Below are 17,314 nucleotides of genomic sequence, written 5' to 3'. Positions count from 1 at the left end.
AGTATCATGTGGTGGGGGATGGGCACCAGCCTTGCGCCTCACATCCCTCCGGAGCTTGCGCCACTTGCGCTTGCAGTCCTCCACGTCCCTTGCACAATGGAAGACTGCATTGACGCTGTCACGGACTGCCTCCCACTCCCTCTGTTTGGTCGTTGCAGCCAGCCTCTGCCCTGTGGGAGCAAAGAGATGTTGGTGGCGTTGCTGGATTTCCTGGACCAGTAGCTCTACCTCGCCATCCGTAAAATTACCCTTCCGGGTTGGTGGTTGACGTGGCGGCATTGTACCAATGGGGTTTTCGAAAATACGGAGTGGGCGTTTATATTGGCGCCAAGAACGCCCATTGAGACGGGGGAATAGGCGTTTCTGATATGGGCGTTTGTTGTTCCATTTTACACACAATTCCTAAGCGTGCCCAGCTGAGATAGCGATTAGGAACACATGGTTTCGATTATGAGTAGATAAGTATGGGCGTCTCCACCTGCCTTCCCTTTCTTCATTGCCAATTTACCTGCCATTTCTTGCACTGAAACCTTGCCGGTTGTTCGTAATAATCATTTACAGGGTTTTACCCTCACTTATATGAAGGTATGTGTTTAGCAATGTATGCTTGGCTACACCTGTGTATTTAGGGGGGGGGGGGAATTATTATTGGCCCTCAGCCACCACGCCTTCCATTTCCTGTCTTCCACATCCCCTGATGCTCCCTTCCTTTCTCCCATTCTCTCTGCCTGGTTGTAGCAGGCAGTGTGTGGGGGCCAAGAATTTAGTACAGTCGGCCCAAATCATGCACCCCTCGGTAAGGTTCATTTCAATCAGGGAGATGTGCAGCTAATGTTCCAGAAGATAAAAGGCGCACTACACAGTCTTGAAACAGACGTTCATGGTAAGCTCTCATTTGTCTGCCACCTCTTCTTTTGTGCTCATAGTCAAGGAGTGTGCATTCACTGTATGTATGTAGTCTGGAGTCAGATGTTAGGTAGCTCTGTTTTCACCAGGTTCCTCTGCACTGTACTGTGGGGTTGGCAGGTCCTCAGTGGTGTGGGCCAGCTGTTGGAGGTGCTGTATTGGTTCCCGGTAGGTTCCATCTTCCTTGTTTATGTGGTGTACCCCAGTCCCCATTTATCAAGTGGCCACCCATTCTCAAGGTCCATAGGCGGGGGAGGGGAGAATGATTAATGCAATGGATGTGTATAGCACATTATGGAACACCTTCCTAAATTGCTCCATAGGTAGTAGGGAACATGCACATTACATTGTTTTTAATCGGTAGCCTGGACAAAATGATCAAGGTGGCTACAGGTAGTGCCACTGAGGCCTATGACGTGGTGGTGAGGGAGAGGGGTGTGTGTACAGGTACCAACCCAAAGTAACTGGTGGTGGCTAAAGCCTGGTGGCTGCTGTGGCCTAGTGGTTAGAGCACCAGCCTTATTAATCATAAGGTTGCTGGTTCAAATCCCACCTAAGGCAAGTCACTTCAGGGACAAAGTTTGATACAAACCCAGAATACTTGAATGTAACACACCTTGATCGACTACTGGAGAAAGTGTGATCACAGCTGCAAATAATGAGCACCATTTTTATTTGTGCCCTTCTCTAACACAAGTATTACATTGCAACTGTGATGAAGTAACCATCCATCTATTGGGTTTCCCATTGTTTCCCTTTTGCTCCTCAGCATTATATACCATAGCTGATGTATTCAATGTGAAAATATGAGCCAGCTGTTTGTAGGTCCTTCTTGGGCCCCCCCCCCCCCCCACCAATGTGGCTTGTGGGTAAGGATATGTGTCCATCAGACAGCAAACACTGTGTATGTGGTACCTGGAGTTATGTGGAAGTGTGTACCTGGCAGATCACACGTGGTACACTATTAATCTCTTATTGATGGCACTCTGTATTGTGGGTCAGTATGGTGGAGGGGAGGGAGGGAGAGAGAGATGCTGGCTGGCCATTTTTATTCATGAACACAAATATCCATCCAGCCTCCCTGGCCCAACCCCCCTGCACATATGGCCATGCAGGTTGGAATGAACAGGTGGCGTTCTGTATGGCCAACATTCTCAGACATACATCACCTTCTCATTCACACAGCACATTTAATGCTATGCATATTGCTGCCTCCTTCTTCTCAACTCAACAGCACCATTTGGTGATATGTAATGCACAAGGGAGACAAACACACACACACACCCTGATAGTTATATTGTAAGAGAAACATTTATTTCCCCCCCACCCCCACCCCTACAAAATAAGCCCCAATAATGCCCTCCTCCCCCACCCCCACAGAACCCCCAACATTTCCCTCCCCCACACACACAACCCCAACAATTCCCTCCCCCACCCCCACAGAACCCCCAACATTTCCCTCCCCCCACACACACAACCCCAACAATTCCCTCCCCCACCCCCACAGAACCCCCAACATTTCCCTCCCCCCACACACACAACCCCAACAATTCCCTCCCCCACCCACTCCCCACACCCCCAACAGGCCCCCCCCCTATTTAAATTAAGGGCGGCCACGCCCTCTGAGCAAGGCCCTCTGTAGCAGGGCAATGAGCAGCCCCAGCAGTACCCTTAGTGGGCCCTGGAGCTGCTCATTGCCCTGCCGTAGGGCTCTCACCTCCTGCAGCAGCTGGTGCTGGCCAACTATAAGCTGCTGCTGGCCATCTACCAGCTGCTGCAGGAGGAGGCGCACCACAGTAGCAGGGCCAAAGGCTGGAGGTGGGCCAGGGGACACTGAAGATGGCCCAGGGGATGGAGGTGGGCCAGGGGACACTGAAGCTGGCCCAGGGGATGGAGGTGGGCCAGGCGATGGCGCTGCCTGAGGGGAGGGAGAGGCCTCATACGGAGCTGCAGGTGGGGAGGGGTCCTCATGAATGTCCTCATCCTCATCTATGATGAGGACTCCCTCCTCCGAGTCCTCCTCCTCCGAGTCCTGGTGGGCCGCCTCCTGGCCTGGCTGCTGCTCCTCCTCCTCCTCATCCAGGTGCCCCTCCTCTTGCTGTTCCTCCTCCTGCTCCTCCTGCTCCTCCTCCTCCTGCTCCTCCTCCTCCTCCTCCTCCTCCTGGAGGTGGTGGCCCTCCTCATCCTCGCGCTCAGCTTCCTGCTGGTGGAGCCCTGTGCATGTAAAAGGAGTGTGATTGAGATCAGTGCATACACCATGGCTTGCATAGTGCAGTAGCTGGGTGGCGTGAGGCAGGGGATGGGGCAGGGTGTGGTAAGGCGTAGCCTATGCACATGGGGAATGAGCTGCATCAGATGACATGAAACAGAACCCTGGACCCTCCTCTGACACACACCACGCAGGACATGTTGCCATACCAAATTCTTTGCTGACCAGCATGTTTGCATTGTGAGATGTAACGAGGGGTTGATGGACAGTTGTTGTAGGAGTTATTGGGGGGGGGGGGCAGTGGGAAGGGTGTTGAGCACAATTCTTTTATGTGATTTAGGCCATAACATGCAGTAAAAGTAGGGCCTCAGGCAGCTGTACCAGGACACAGTAATCAGCCACCACAATAAGGGGAATAGTAAAGTGTGGCATATCGTCTCATTCATCTCGGGGGGATGGTCGGACGTTGCAGGCACGCTCATGGGAGAACCCCTGCAACCTGCATCCTTGATCTGGGACAGATATGGTATTACTAGGTGGCTATTAGGCACATGGAAAGTGATATTGTACAACACATTTGCTTTATTCATGAAATGTATGTAGTAATCTGTACAGGTGTCCTGTTTTTGAATACTTACGGCGAGCCCTGAGGTGCCTTCGCACCGCCCGGATGAGGTCGGGCCTCTCCCGCCTCACCCGGCGGAACCGCCTCCTGAGGGACTCCAGGTCCCGGTAGACTCCAAAGCGTCTGTAAGATATAAGTTTGTAGAGCAGGGGTCAGGGGTGTTGGTCCTTTTTGTCCTCTGCACACATTCATTTGCTATTCACATACCAGAGAGAGAGGGTCTACAGTGTTGGGGGGGGGGGGCACCTCCATTGGTAGTGAATCATAGGAGCCACCTTTTTACCATTTTGGGGGGTGGAACCCCCAGTGGAGATGACCCCTCCCTCCATACATATTTGATATTGGGGGTGGGGTGGTGAAGCACCCACAGCAGCCACCGAGTTGGTTCCTATGCAGATGATGCCAGAGAGGTGGGCATGAGGCCAGACAGTACCGTTTGTATACATTATAATGTATGCTTGTTAAACTACTTTATATGTGTTATCATGACCATGTTATAAAGTATGGTATAGGTTTCATTGGTCTCATGCTTCCACTATTCGGAGGCGTTGTAACCCACTGGCTGCAAAGAGGGGTTGGAAAATGTGGTCTTCACATAACTAACGAAATTGTCACATAACACTAATAGCATAGTCACATACCTAACCTAACGAAATACATTCTTGTAGGGATGTGGGAATGGTGGTCGTTTCAATAACATACAAATTATTAGTGATTGTGCATGTTCCTATATTACTCATGATCCTTGCATGGACACTCCAGTTACTGCTGGTAACATTGATGACGGAGCTGTTATATGTGTAGGTACAGGAGGGGAGGGGGGTTGGGCCATAACCTTACCTTTCTAACCTTTCCCGGATGCGGGACCAGGCTCGCATGGCCTGCAGCCTGGGGGGCAGGTGGTGGTGCTGGATAAACAGCCTGTGACGGTGCCTTAGGCACAGCCGCACCAGCAGCAGGCTCTCCTCTTCTCCAAAATTTGGCTCCCTGCGTTGTGCCATTTTTCCACGTGTTGGAAAAGAAGTTCCTTATATAGACGACCTTGCGTGAGGGACGTCGTTTCATGCACAGCTCCATATATGGATGACCATTCCATATATGGCCCCTATCAGCACGTGGACGCCCTCGTAAGCATAGACGTCTTTGACGAGCACATGCCTGCAGGAGTGTGAAACGTGCCTTATATAGATGAGTATGACGCACCCCACCCGACCCTTTTCCCATATACACAATATGCATTTACTGCATGTTCAGTAGGTGTACAGTGCATGCAGATCCGGACATTCAGATGGGCACATATGATGAAAGTATGGGTGGAGCAGCATGATATGTCTGTAGTTGACACATATATGCGTTGCTCATATATTTCCGTACCTGGATGGCCTGAACAACATGTACTGTACTTTCGATACACCTATGTACATTATTTTACACACCACGTGATTTGGTCGTTTGCACCTGCAATAATCGACCATCTTAGGGCGCCCAATTTAGTCACGCTTATGCGCTCGTCATTTGATTGTTTTCTTACAGGGATAATCGATTATCGAAAAACGCCCACACTATTTTTCCATTATACAGGTCTATTTTTGGACGTTTTCGTAAGAACGTCCTAATTCGTACTTGGACGATCTTTCCATTATGCCCCTCTATGTGACCCTGTCTATTTATGGTGCTTGTACATGAGTGGTGCTGTGCTCCTGGGACAATGCTTCACATTCACCTTTCCAAGGTGTTCCTTATGGATCTCCATGCCCTTATGGAAACATTGTGTAGAGGCAGGTGGTGGTGCTTGAAGATTTGTCTCCTGTGCCTGAGGCACAGGAGGACCAGGAACTCTGACTCCTGCATTGAGAAATTGGGCTCCCAGCGCAGTGAGATAGCTGTGCACACTGAGGAACATTCTTCCACATGCAAAGATATATATACACATTTTGCATGTGGAGGAAACGTCCTGATGTTGCACGTGTGTTTTCTCTATGCGGGGACCAGTACCACTGTTGCACATTTTGTATAGTATATTTTTGATTGGTGGAAATGTTTATCTCTGAATGTCTATGACGTTTGTAGTATAAAAAAAAAATCAGTATTTTTGAACATTGGAAAACATTTAGTTATTTCTTCCATTATGGACTTGCACTTTTAAAGGTTTTCTGATAAACATTTATTTCACCACTTGAACATTATATTGAAAATGCCCCACATTGAGTACTATTTTGAAATAGTTTGTACTATTGGGAAATACTATGCACAATTGCAAAATAGTGCTCACTATTGTGAGATAGTGTAGACACTATTAATGACCTTGCCCTGAAACAAAAAATAATAATAAAAAAAAAACATCAAAATATTCCATAAATGACTTTTTCCCTGCATGCTCATATTATTATTGTTACTCACAGTGATAACTTAAAACTTATTAGGTCAGGACCAGCAATGGTTCTAACTTTCCATTCCAGCTGCAATGAAGAAAAAAAAAACAAAAACAAGTTTTAAAAAGTTCCAGGTCGGCAACCTTGAATGGTATGGCAGGAAATCACCAATGCTCATTCATCAGAAATAACATAATCTACTTTCATAGTTAGAGTTATTAGATTGTGATCAGAGACCAGATTCATCTGAGCTTGACTTTATTATTTTCAAAATGCTGCAAGCAAAATGATAAGCAATCATTTTGGTGGGATTTTTTTTTGAAGGGGGGTGGGTTGGTTGATTATTTTTGTTTGTTTGTTTGCTTTATTTATGCCTAAAACTTAAATCTGGGTCTTAGTATCACTGATCACAGTTCTGAGCAGTATTTTAGAAAGACAATAGAAATCAGAATTGAGACGTCCAGTTTGGGATGTGTCATTCAGCTAGTAGTTTAGAACAGGATCTGTCAACACAGTCTGTTGTAAAATATATTGAGGAATGAACATTTATGAGCCAGTTATGTGCAGCAGGAACATCCATTTTATAACTATAAATATCTAAGGATTCCTTTTACTAAGGTGCGCTGAAAAATGGCTTGCGGTAGTGTAGGCGCGGGTTTTGAGCGTGCACTGATCCATTTTTCAGTGTGCCTGTAAAAAAGGCCTTTTTAAAAATTTTTGCTGAAAATGGACGTGGGGCAAAATCAAAATTGCCGTGCATCCATTTTGGGTCTGCGACCTTACCGCCAGCCATTGACCTAGTGGTAAAGTCTCATGCAGTGGTAAAGTCTCATGCAGTAACCAGGCAGCAATGATCTATGCACGTCAAATGCCACTTGGCACGCGTCCAATATGCGCGTCTGAAAATAAAAATTATTTTTCAGCCGCGCATATCGGATGCGCGCCAAAAATGAAATTACCACAAGAGCCATGCGGTAGCCATGCGTTAACTCCATTTTGGCGAGTGTCGGGTGTACGTAGACGCTTACATGGCTTAGTAAAAGGGACCCTATGATATCAAAAGTGTCAACACAGTAACATAAATGTGTATGAATCAGCACGTTCACATGTATGTTCTGAAAACACCAACATATGTACATATGTGCCTGAACATATATGTTTATATCAACCATTATTGAAACATACATTTGTATGTTTCCCAAAGCTGTCACAGAATCTGATATCCTTTGACTATATCATTTTTTTTGGTGTTGGGGGGGGGGGGGGAGACAAAAATGCCAAACAATTAAGGAGGGAACCACCCTTACTCTCTCCAGTGGGGTTCTACAACCTAGATGTCCTCAGGGGCAGTTGTAAATCCTGACATTCATGTTGGCAAACATACATGTGCATTCTCCTTATGAATGCATGTGCATCTTTTTGTATCATCCTAGTCCTGTGAAAAACACACGCAGACCATGCCCCCTTGCCATATACACATTTTAGAGTTTTAAGACATGGCTTTCTAAAATCAGGATTTAGGTGTGTATGCGATATGCACGTGTAAAAGATAGTGTATGCATGTCTAAAATGGGAATGACATGCCTACAATAAACACCTTTGTGTCTCACAGCACTTGTATGTCAGACTTGATCCAGAGTAAAAATTGCACCAGTTTTGAGCCAATGTTTTCTCCATGAAGAATAGAAGGCAGCTTTTGTTGATAAACTGGCACTAAACTTCTATAGATACGCCCCAACATATGAGTTTTAAATTCCTTTAGGATGTTTGGATATGGACCACATTAGTAATTAGAAAAGAGTCAGGGCATCATGGTTTAGATCCATCTTCACTGCTCACAGTGTGACCTGGAACAAATTATTATTCATCCCCGTACTCAAAACTCACATTGTACATTTCTCAGGGCAGTTCATTCTAAACAATTAAATTACCTCCAATAGTGGTCTACCATGATCATGATGACTTATATAAATGTTTTTATTATGCTAATGCTATTTTTAGGTGGTACCTGTGTGGTGAATCCTACAGACCTCTTCTGCTCAGTTCCTGGTCGCCTTTCTCTACTTAGTTCCACTTCAAAATATAAAGTGACAATTGCAGAGGTGAAGAGGCGTCTTTCCCCACCAGAATGTCTCAATGCATCCCTCTTAGGAGGCATTTTAAGAAGGTAAGCTTATTTCACAGTAAAGTACTTGAAAGTTATCGCTACAATTCAACTTTATTTTTTTTTCTACCTGAAATAAAATTCACCAAATCAACTCAATTAATCTAATCTACAGGTAAGGACATGTAGTACAATAGGTGCTCTTCTTTATAGGGATGTGTATTTATTACCAAAGGGAATGAAAAGTGCACTTAAGCTTAATTTTATTATAATTTTGCCATTCAAGTTTATGGGGGAGAAGAAGCAATGCGTGTTTACTTTTAAACCTACACATCCAGAAGTTACAGCAATCTTTTCTAAACAGGTTTTAAAATAGCAAACCACAGGTTATCTGAAAATTAAAATAGAAGCTACCACAGTCGGCATTTTGCAGTCATTTCTGTGAGAGCTTTCAAAGAATGGAGGCACAGTTTCAGAAAAAAAAAAAACCCCTTGTTTCTCAGACACAAAGTTTAAACCAAGAAATTTAGAGAAAGGGATGCAGTCTATCTATCATTGCACAGATGCAGTCTCACAGTGATTAATGTGCATGAAGTACTGTGCTACTAGATGCTGTAAGCTTCGAGGCCTAATCTTAACTTGCAGCTCCATCACTTCAGACTGATGTAGTAGGTCAGCAATGCAGCAGAGAGCAATCACTATCCCTATTAACCATTTTTAATCTGTGTCATTAGGAAAAGTATGCTTTTTGACAGAAATTGTGGCTGTTTGTAGTGAGCACTATCACTCCCCCTCTCTCTCTCTCTTTCTGACCGCCGGCCATTCTCTCTCTGTGTGTAAGAAAGCAGGCATCTAGATTTGTAGGTTCTCAGCTCTGGAGTGCTGTGCCTCATGAAATCTTTAGTGAAAGGCAATATATTGAGATTAATAAACTGAGGACACTATTTTGAGATTTCATAGATTACTGATAGTAGAGCTTTCTTTCTATTTAAGATTTATAGACTGTTGTGAGAGATTGATGCTAGGATTCTTTATGTGACAATATAGTATTTTAATAATGTACATGATTTGTGAGGATGACCTGCTGTACAGTTGGGGGAAGGGAATCTTTTATATGCCTTGAGATTTTATGATAAGGCAGAAAATAAAAGGGGCCCTTTTACTAAAGGGTTGACACTCAGCAGCAGGTTTGCCACACCCCAATCTGGAGCTACCGCAGGAGCTCGTTGGTAGCTCCCATTCTCACCGTACGCCATTTCTGGTGCAACAAAAGTATTTTCTATTTTTGTAGTGCTGGTTCTTACCTAGCGGTAATCAGGCAGTACCGTGCGCTGCCCAGTTACCACTGGGATAGCATGGGAGCCCTTACCACCACCTCAATAGGTGGCGGTAAGAGGTCCCCCCAAAATGGCCGCATGACAAGTGGTTCACTTAACCTTGGCCATTTCTTTTTGTGAAAAAAGATAGACTTTTTACCTGCTGTGGTAAAAGGGGGCCTCAGCATGTTGATGCTAGCGCAGTCCCCCTTTTGCCGCAGCTTAGTAAAAGGACCCCTGAATGTAGTAGAGTGCTACAACAAAATAAGACTGGAGTAGACACTCAAAATATTCTGAATTAGAAGTTAACAAATAGTCAGCAGTGAACTACTGTTTTTCTTATATAAGTTACCTCAGCCCTTATTTTAGAAGCTCTATCCACGTTTCAGATGTCCATATTTCATGCATGTCTAAATTCCAATTTTATAAAGCCAGGATATGGCTATGATATATGGACTGCAGTGAGTCCATATATCAGGTGACTTGGCCTGGGCATCTTATGGGTGGGACTAGAGGGCCCAAAATATATGTCTATTCTCCATTTTAGAAGGAGAATGAATGTCCACAAAAAATGGAGATTGACATTTAAATCTGCTCCTCAGGACATCTAGATTATGCCACTGGAAAGATTAAGGGAGGCCAACTCCTTAATCCCTCAGTTGTTGATCTCACCCCTCCCCCCACAGCAAAACTGCCAAGGGATAATGGGCTTGATGACAGCTTCAGGAAATATGGACATTCATGTTATGAAAATGGCTAACATAATTGTTCATGTTCTAGCACATAAATGTTTGTGTTCCCATTTCATAACATGGATGCTCATTTGCTGCAATACTGCCATCCATGTCCCTTTTTGCCCCATTCACATTTTAGATGTTTCATTTCATAAAATGGATGTTCATGCCACATGTAACCAGTGGTGTGCTGGCAAATGTTTAACAGGCTCTCTCCCCGGTCCACCTCTGCGCCCCCTGTCCACCTCTGCACCCCCTAAATTGCAGAGCTGGCTATAGCCGGGGAGAGAGCCGGGGGGGGGGGGGGGCGACAATGCATTACTCTCTCTCCAGGAAAAACAATTTTAAATGCTCCCATGTTCCAATCTAATTCATGTTTAATGTGGGATAAAATGCCATAAATAAGTAAATAAATATAAACTTCTAACGTTGAGAACCTGATTCTCATAACATGATGTCTGTTTTAGAAGTCCTTTACCAGGAAAACAAAATCTCCTCTGTATACGCAAAATGACACAAACCAAATTAGCATACAGACCAGGAATTAGGAGAACAGACAGTCATGCCAACTCTGAAAAACAAAGTGCTATCAAAATCTCAGAACCTAACAAACTGATCCCTATTCAGACACTTGGCCTTGCAGTCATACAAGCAGAACAAAGAGAGCCCCTATTCAAATTCTTCAAAAATTAACCTGAAATCGTAAGAAGTTAGACTGTGCATGCAGTACAATACCAGACAAACAGAAAGAAACACATTGCTATACATTGCAAAATATGATAGCAGATGTAAATTCTCAAAGTGGACATATTCTAAACACTAAAATGAAAATAAAATGATTTTTTTCTACCTTTGTCATCTGGTGACTTTGTTTTTCTGATCATGCTGGCCCAGTATCTGATTCTGCTGCTCTCTGTTCCCTTGACTCCGTTTCCAGGGCTTCCTTTCCATTTATTTCTTTTCTTTTCCTCCTTTCTTCTTCATTTCTTGCCTTCCATAAGTAAAAGCTGGGTCCTCCATAGACTTGACTGTCCAGTGGATCCAGCTTCTGCCTATTTTCTCTATCCATGTGCAGTTTTTCTCCTCTCTTCCTTTTCCCTCATCTCATCTCCTTCCTCTCTCTTCCCTTCATGTCCAGCATTTCTTCTCTCTCCCTTCCCTCTCCTCCATCCATGTCCAGCATTTCTCCTTTCTCCCTTTCATTCATGTTCATCTCACTTCCTCTCTCTTCCCTCCCCTCCATCCATGTCTAGCATTTCTTCTCTCTCTCCCTTCCCCTCTATCCATGTGCATCTTCTTCCTGTCTTCCATGCCCTCTATCCATGTCCAGAATTTCTCCTGCCCTCCCCTCCATCCATGTCCTGAAGCTCTCCTCTCTCTCCCCTGCCATCCCCTCCATTCATCCATGTCCAGCAACCCTCCTCTCTCCCCTCCCCTCTGTCCACCCATGTCTAGCAACCCTCCTCTCTCCTATTCCCTCCCCTCCATCCACCTGTCCAGCAACTTTCCTCTCGCCTCCGTTCCATCCACCCATGTCCAGCAACTTTCCTCTCCCCTTCCCTTCATCCACCTATGTCCAGCAACTCTCCTCTCCCCTGCTCTCCCCTCCATCCATCCATATCTAGCAATTATCCTCTCTCTCCCTGCCCCCCTCCATCCATCCATATCCAGCAATTCTACTCTCTCCCCTGCCCTCCCCTCTCCTCCATGTCCAGCAATTTCTCCTCTCTCCCTGAGCCCTGCCCTCCCATCCATGTCCATCGATGGCTTTGATGCTCCTCTCTTCCCCCTGCCCTCCTGCTGCCATGTCCACCTGCCCGCCCTCTTGTTCCCCCAACATCCCTCTTTTTGCTCCTGCCACCCTGCGTGGTTTAAATCTTTTATTTACCTCCGTAGCAGCGGCCGCATCAGTGAAAGCCCTGCCCATCTCTAGCCTTCCTTTCATTTCCTGTCAGTGTCCCGCCCTCGCGGAAAGAGGAAATGACGTCAGAAGAAGGTGGGACACTGACGGGAATGAAGGGAAACCTAGAAACGGGCAGGGCTTTCACTGTGGCTGCTGCGACGGAGGTAAATCAAAGATTTAAACCCCACAGGGCGGCGGGAGATGAGGTAAGCATGGCTTGTGGAGCCCTCCTGCCATGCTTACCTCGCTTATCGCCGGGTTGCACCGCCCCTGGGAGCCGGATCACCTGCCAGAACCGGCTCGCAAGAGCTTTAAAAATTTAACAACCGACTCTTGCGAGCCGGTGCGAGCCAGCTCCAGCACACCACTGCATGTAACCAACGCATGGACGTCTATTTCATCATATATTTTAGGATAGGCTCTGCATCAGCAGGTGTTGTTGTGAATTACAAGCACTTGGGATGTACTAACATGGACATCTCTATTCCAAGCTGAACATCCTTTCTAAAACGCCTATGTGTGTTTACTGACTCTATTGTGTGTACATTATAATATAATACCCCCTTTCCTCCTCACCCACTGGTGAGCTGTTTTGTTTTTGTTTTTTCAGTTTCTTCTAGTTAAGAAAGAGATGTGGGAATGGGGAGCAAAAGGGCCATTAAAAAGATAGGGTGTGCTAGCAGCAAGACCTGTAATGGCCAGTGGTGAAGGTGATGATTGCCTGGATTAGTACTAGCACTCTTCTGACTTAGATGAAGCATGACTTTTTTCTTTTTTTAATGAGAGGAACTAGCAGTTAGATGTACACAGGGTTGTTTCAAATGCAGGAAAAGCAGACTGCTGTCTCTATTACCACTATTATTATAGTACAGGGTTGTGGGAGGGTGGCAGGGCACAAGCTCCTCGTTCTTTCTCATCAGTGGACTTGAAAAATGAAAGAAAGGGACTATTGAATGTCCGGCAACTGCAGAAGCTGGTTAGTAACATGATATCTAGTGAGCAGCCACAGGCAAGCAGCATAGCCATACAGGTCATGACTGGCACTGCCATCAGGGCCAAGAGCCCACATAGCAAGGTCAGGTAGATAAGAAAATGAATGATGTCTGTGGACTTTTAGTTCTTTATCTATTGTCTATCCTAGTGCTAGCAGAAGCTACAGAAGCATCCAAGGATTCAGAGAAAGGATCCCTCAAAAAAAGTGGATATTTGAGAGCTTGGAAACCCAGAGTAGTAAAAACATAGACGTGGGGAAAGCCACACTTATCTCTGGGGTAGGTAGCATGGAATTTTACTACTCTCTGGGATTTTGATAGGTACTTGTGACCTGGAATGGCCACTTCTGGGAAGCAGTACACTGGGCTATATGGACCATAGATCTGAGCCATTATGATAAACTCATATGTTTTTTGTATTCTTATGAGTTTAGCCATGGCCATCCAAGGTACAATCATTCCAGAAGTCAAGCTCCTGATTGAAAAGTTGCAGGATTTCTGGCAGGAGCAGGGAATGGAACCATACATCTTTCAGTGATTTATACTTGATTGTCACGCCCTCTTCTAATACATCAGTCAGAGAAATGTTTTCAATTTTACTAGGTTTTCCTCTAAGAAAGGTTGCCTTCCACATTTGTCCAGGCTAAAAATCATTTTCATAGCACCTAGGAAGCTTCTCACTACACAAATTTGATCCACTAATTGTTGGTCACTGGAACTGTATAGCATCAAGTCATCTATAAGAAATAAGTATGATTTAATCTCTGTATCATTACCATCTTTAGCATAAAAACTAATCCCATACCCCAAAGTGTTAATAAGAATACTAGGTGCATTGAGGCACCGATGATCAATTCCCTCAAATATGGTATGATTTTATTATTCACATGCTTCTTTTTGTTGACCTTTAAAATTAGGGATCTTAAATTTGCATCAATTGTTCTTTGTAGCTCGTCTTGTAGCCTTGCCATGCCCTCTTGATTTAAATATGGGGTATGTAGCCTAAAGGTAGATGTGCATTATCTCATCAGGAGTCCACTTAATTGTAGTTAATCCTCAACTTGTCATTAACTTCTATGGTTTATCTCCTGCTACAGTGGGTCCATGAACAAGCCTGTGACTCACTGTATGGAGCTGCTGGTGGCTTGGGTGTACATATGAACAATAAAAGATGTGTTGAAGGAAAGATCAGGTTCCAACTGCAGCTATTTAAGCATCAACAGCAACCTTTTAGCCAGCACTTCCTACTTCTTTCTCTATCACCTCCCAGGACAGGTTTCTTAATACAGGCCATTGCTTCAGTTGTTGACAGGAGACATCTGTATCCATCTCAAAGGAGATCCCTGCTCAAATGTCAATCAAGCAACATCTTGCAGAACCCATTGACTTCTTGGCTAATTCAGTACACAAGCCTTCATTTATTCATGCTTTGCCAAGGTTACCCAGCACGGGTAATGAACAAATAAATATTTTCTAAACTCAGGGACTTTGTGATTCCACAATATTCATAGCTGACACCAGAGTTGGTGGAAATTTGGTCTTCTCTAAGATAAACCTCATGCTGTTGGATTCTCCAGACTTTCCAAATGAATGGCAGAAGGACTGAGAACACAGTTGCTTTTGAACACCATTTGCCAAACCTTTTGGGAATTTCATCTCCAATGAACCAATGCCTTTGGCAACTGAAATGACAGGGACCTGGGGAAAAGAAGAAGCGATATAGATCACCTTAAAAAGAGAGGATAGAACCTCGGTCCAAGTGGGTGCTGTCTACAGACCCCCGAAACAATTAGAGGAACTAGATAAAGATATGATCGCAGATATTCAAAAATTAGGAAAGATGGGAGATTTCAATCTGCCGGATGTAGATTGGAAGGTTCCGTCTGCCAAATCGGAAAGAAGTAGAGAGATCGTGGATGCTTTCCAAAGTGCTCTGCTCAGACAGATGGTGACGGAACCCACGAGGGAGGAAGCGATGCTGGATCTGGTGCTCACAAATGGGGATAGTGTGTCAAATGTCCGAGTGGGTGCACACCTGGGAAGCAGTGACCATCAAACGGTTTGGTTTGATATAACGGCTGAAGTAGAGGGCGGCCACTCTAAACTCAAAGTCCTGGATTTCAAGCGTACATGAAGTGGAAGGGCAGTGGTCCAGGCTGAAAGAAGTAATAAATAGGGCCACAGACCTTTATGTAAGGAGAGTAAATAAAAGCAAGAGAAAAAGGAAACCGATATGGTTCTCCAAGCAAGTGGCCGAGAAAATAAAGGCTAAAGAGTTAGCGTTCCAGAAATATAGAAAATCCGGGGAGGAATACCGGATGAAACTGAAAGAAGCCAAGAGAGAGGTACGTCTGGCGAAGGCGCAAGCGGAAGAACAAATGGCTAGAAATGTAAGGAGGGGTGACAAAAATTTCTTCAGATATATTAGTGAAAGAAGAAGGACTAAAAAGGGAATTGTGAGACTAAAAGATACAGCGAACCGCTATGTAGATAATGATGAAGAAAAAGCAATTTTCTAAATAGATACTTTTGTTCTGTTTTCACTGAAGAAAATCCTGGAGAAGGACCGCGAGGGACTGGCAAAAGTACACCTGAGAATGGAATGGATATAGCACCGTTCATGGAAGAGAGTGTGTATCAACAACTTGGAAAGCTAAAGGTGGACAAAGCCATGGGACCGGACGGGATCCACCCCAGGATATTGAGGGAGCTCAGAGAGGTTCTAGCGGGTCCTCTTAAAGATTTGTTTAATAAATCCTTGGAGATGGGAGAGGTTCCGAGGGACTGGAGAACGGCGGAGGTGGTCCCTCTTCACAAAAGTGGTGATAGGGAAGAAGCTGGAAACTACAGGCCGGTAAGCCTCACTTCGGTTATTGGAAAAGTAATGGAAGCCATGCTGAAGGAAAGGATAGTGAATTTCCTAGAAGCCAATAAGTTGCAAGATCCGAGACAACATGGTTTTACCAGAGGGAAATCGTGCCAAACGAATCTCATTGAATTCTTTGATTGGGTAACTGGAGAATTGAATCATCGACGTGCTATAGACGTAATCTACTTAGATTTTAGCAAAGCTTTTGACACGGTTCCCCACAGGAGGCTCTTAAATAAACTAGATGGGCTGAAGATAGGTCCCGAAGTGGTGAACTGGATTAGGAACTGGTTGACGGACAGACAACAGAGGGTGGTGGTAAATGGAGTTCGCTCGGAGGAGGGAAAGGTGAGTAGTGGAGTGCCTCAGGGATCGGTGCTGGGGCCGATTCTGTTCAATATATTTGTGAGTGACATTGCCGAAGGGTTAGAAGGTAAAGTTTGCCTATTTGCGGATGATACTAAGATTTGCAACAGAGTGGACACCCGGGAGGGAGTGGAAAGCATGAAAAGGGATCTGAGGAAGCTAGAAGAATGGTCTAAGGTTTGGTAATTAAAATTCAATGCGAAGAAATGCAAAGTGATGCATTTAGGGAGTAGAAACCCACGAGAGCCTTATGTGTTAGGCGGGGAGAGTCTGATAGGTACTGAGGGGGAGAGGGATCTTGGGGTGATAGTATCCGAGGATCTGAAGGCGACGAAACAGTGTGACAAGGCGGTGGCTGTAGCAAGAAGGTTGCTAGGCTGTATAGAGAGAGGTGTGATCAGCAGAAGAAAGGAAGTGTTGATGCCCCTGTACAAGTCGTTGGTGAGGCCCCACCTGGAGTATTGTGTTCAGTTTTGGAGGCCATACCTCGCGAAGGATGTTAAAAAAATGGAAGCGGTGCAAAGAAAAGCTACAAGAATGGTATGGGATTTGCATTCCAAGACGTATGAGCAGAGACTTGCTGACCTGAACATGTATACCCTGGAGGAAAGGAGGAACAGGGGTGATATGATACAGACGTTCAAATACTTGAAAGGTATTGTTCCGCAAAAAAATCTTTTCCGGAGTTGGGAAGGCGGACATGAAATGAGATTGAAGGGGGGCAGACTCAAAAAAGATGTCAGGAAGTATTTTTTCATGGAGAGGGTGGTGAATGCTTGGAATGCCCTCCCACGGGAGGTGGTGGAGATGAAAACGGTAACGGAATTCAAACATGCGTGGGATGTGCATAAAGGAATCCTGTGCAGTAGGAATGGATCCTCAGAAGCTTAGCCAAAATTGGGTGGCGGAGCAGGTGGG

The 17,314-nt window shown here is 45.1% G+C and overlaps 1 protein-coding gene across 1 annotated transcript in view; it reads left to right on the top strand.

Moving 5' to 3' along the window:
• Positions 1-17,314, top strand: part of TFAP2D (transcription factor AP-2 delta) — a 122,899-nt gene that overhangs the window by 44,522 nt on the left and 61,063 nt on the right. Inside the window, exon 4 of the mRNA XM_030195578.1 lies at positions 8,114-8,279. Within this exon, the coding sequence (XP_030051438.1) occupies positions 8,114-8,279 (166 nt within the window). The remainder of the gene's footprint in view (positions 1-8,113; positions 8,280-17,314) is intronic.

This window comes from Microcaecilia unicolor, chromosome 3, assembly GCF_901765095.1.
Source record: "Microcaecilia unicolor chromosome 3, aMicUni1.1, whole genome shotgun sequence".
NCBI lineage: Eukaryota > Metazoa > Chordata > Amphibia > Gymnophiona > Siphonopidae > Microcaecilia > Microcaecilia unicolor.
The sequence above is the reverse complement of the archived record's forward strand: the minus strand, read 5'-3'. Positions and strand labels throughout refer to the sequence as shown.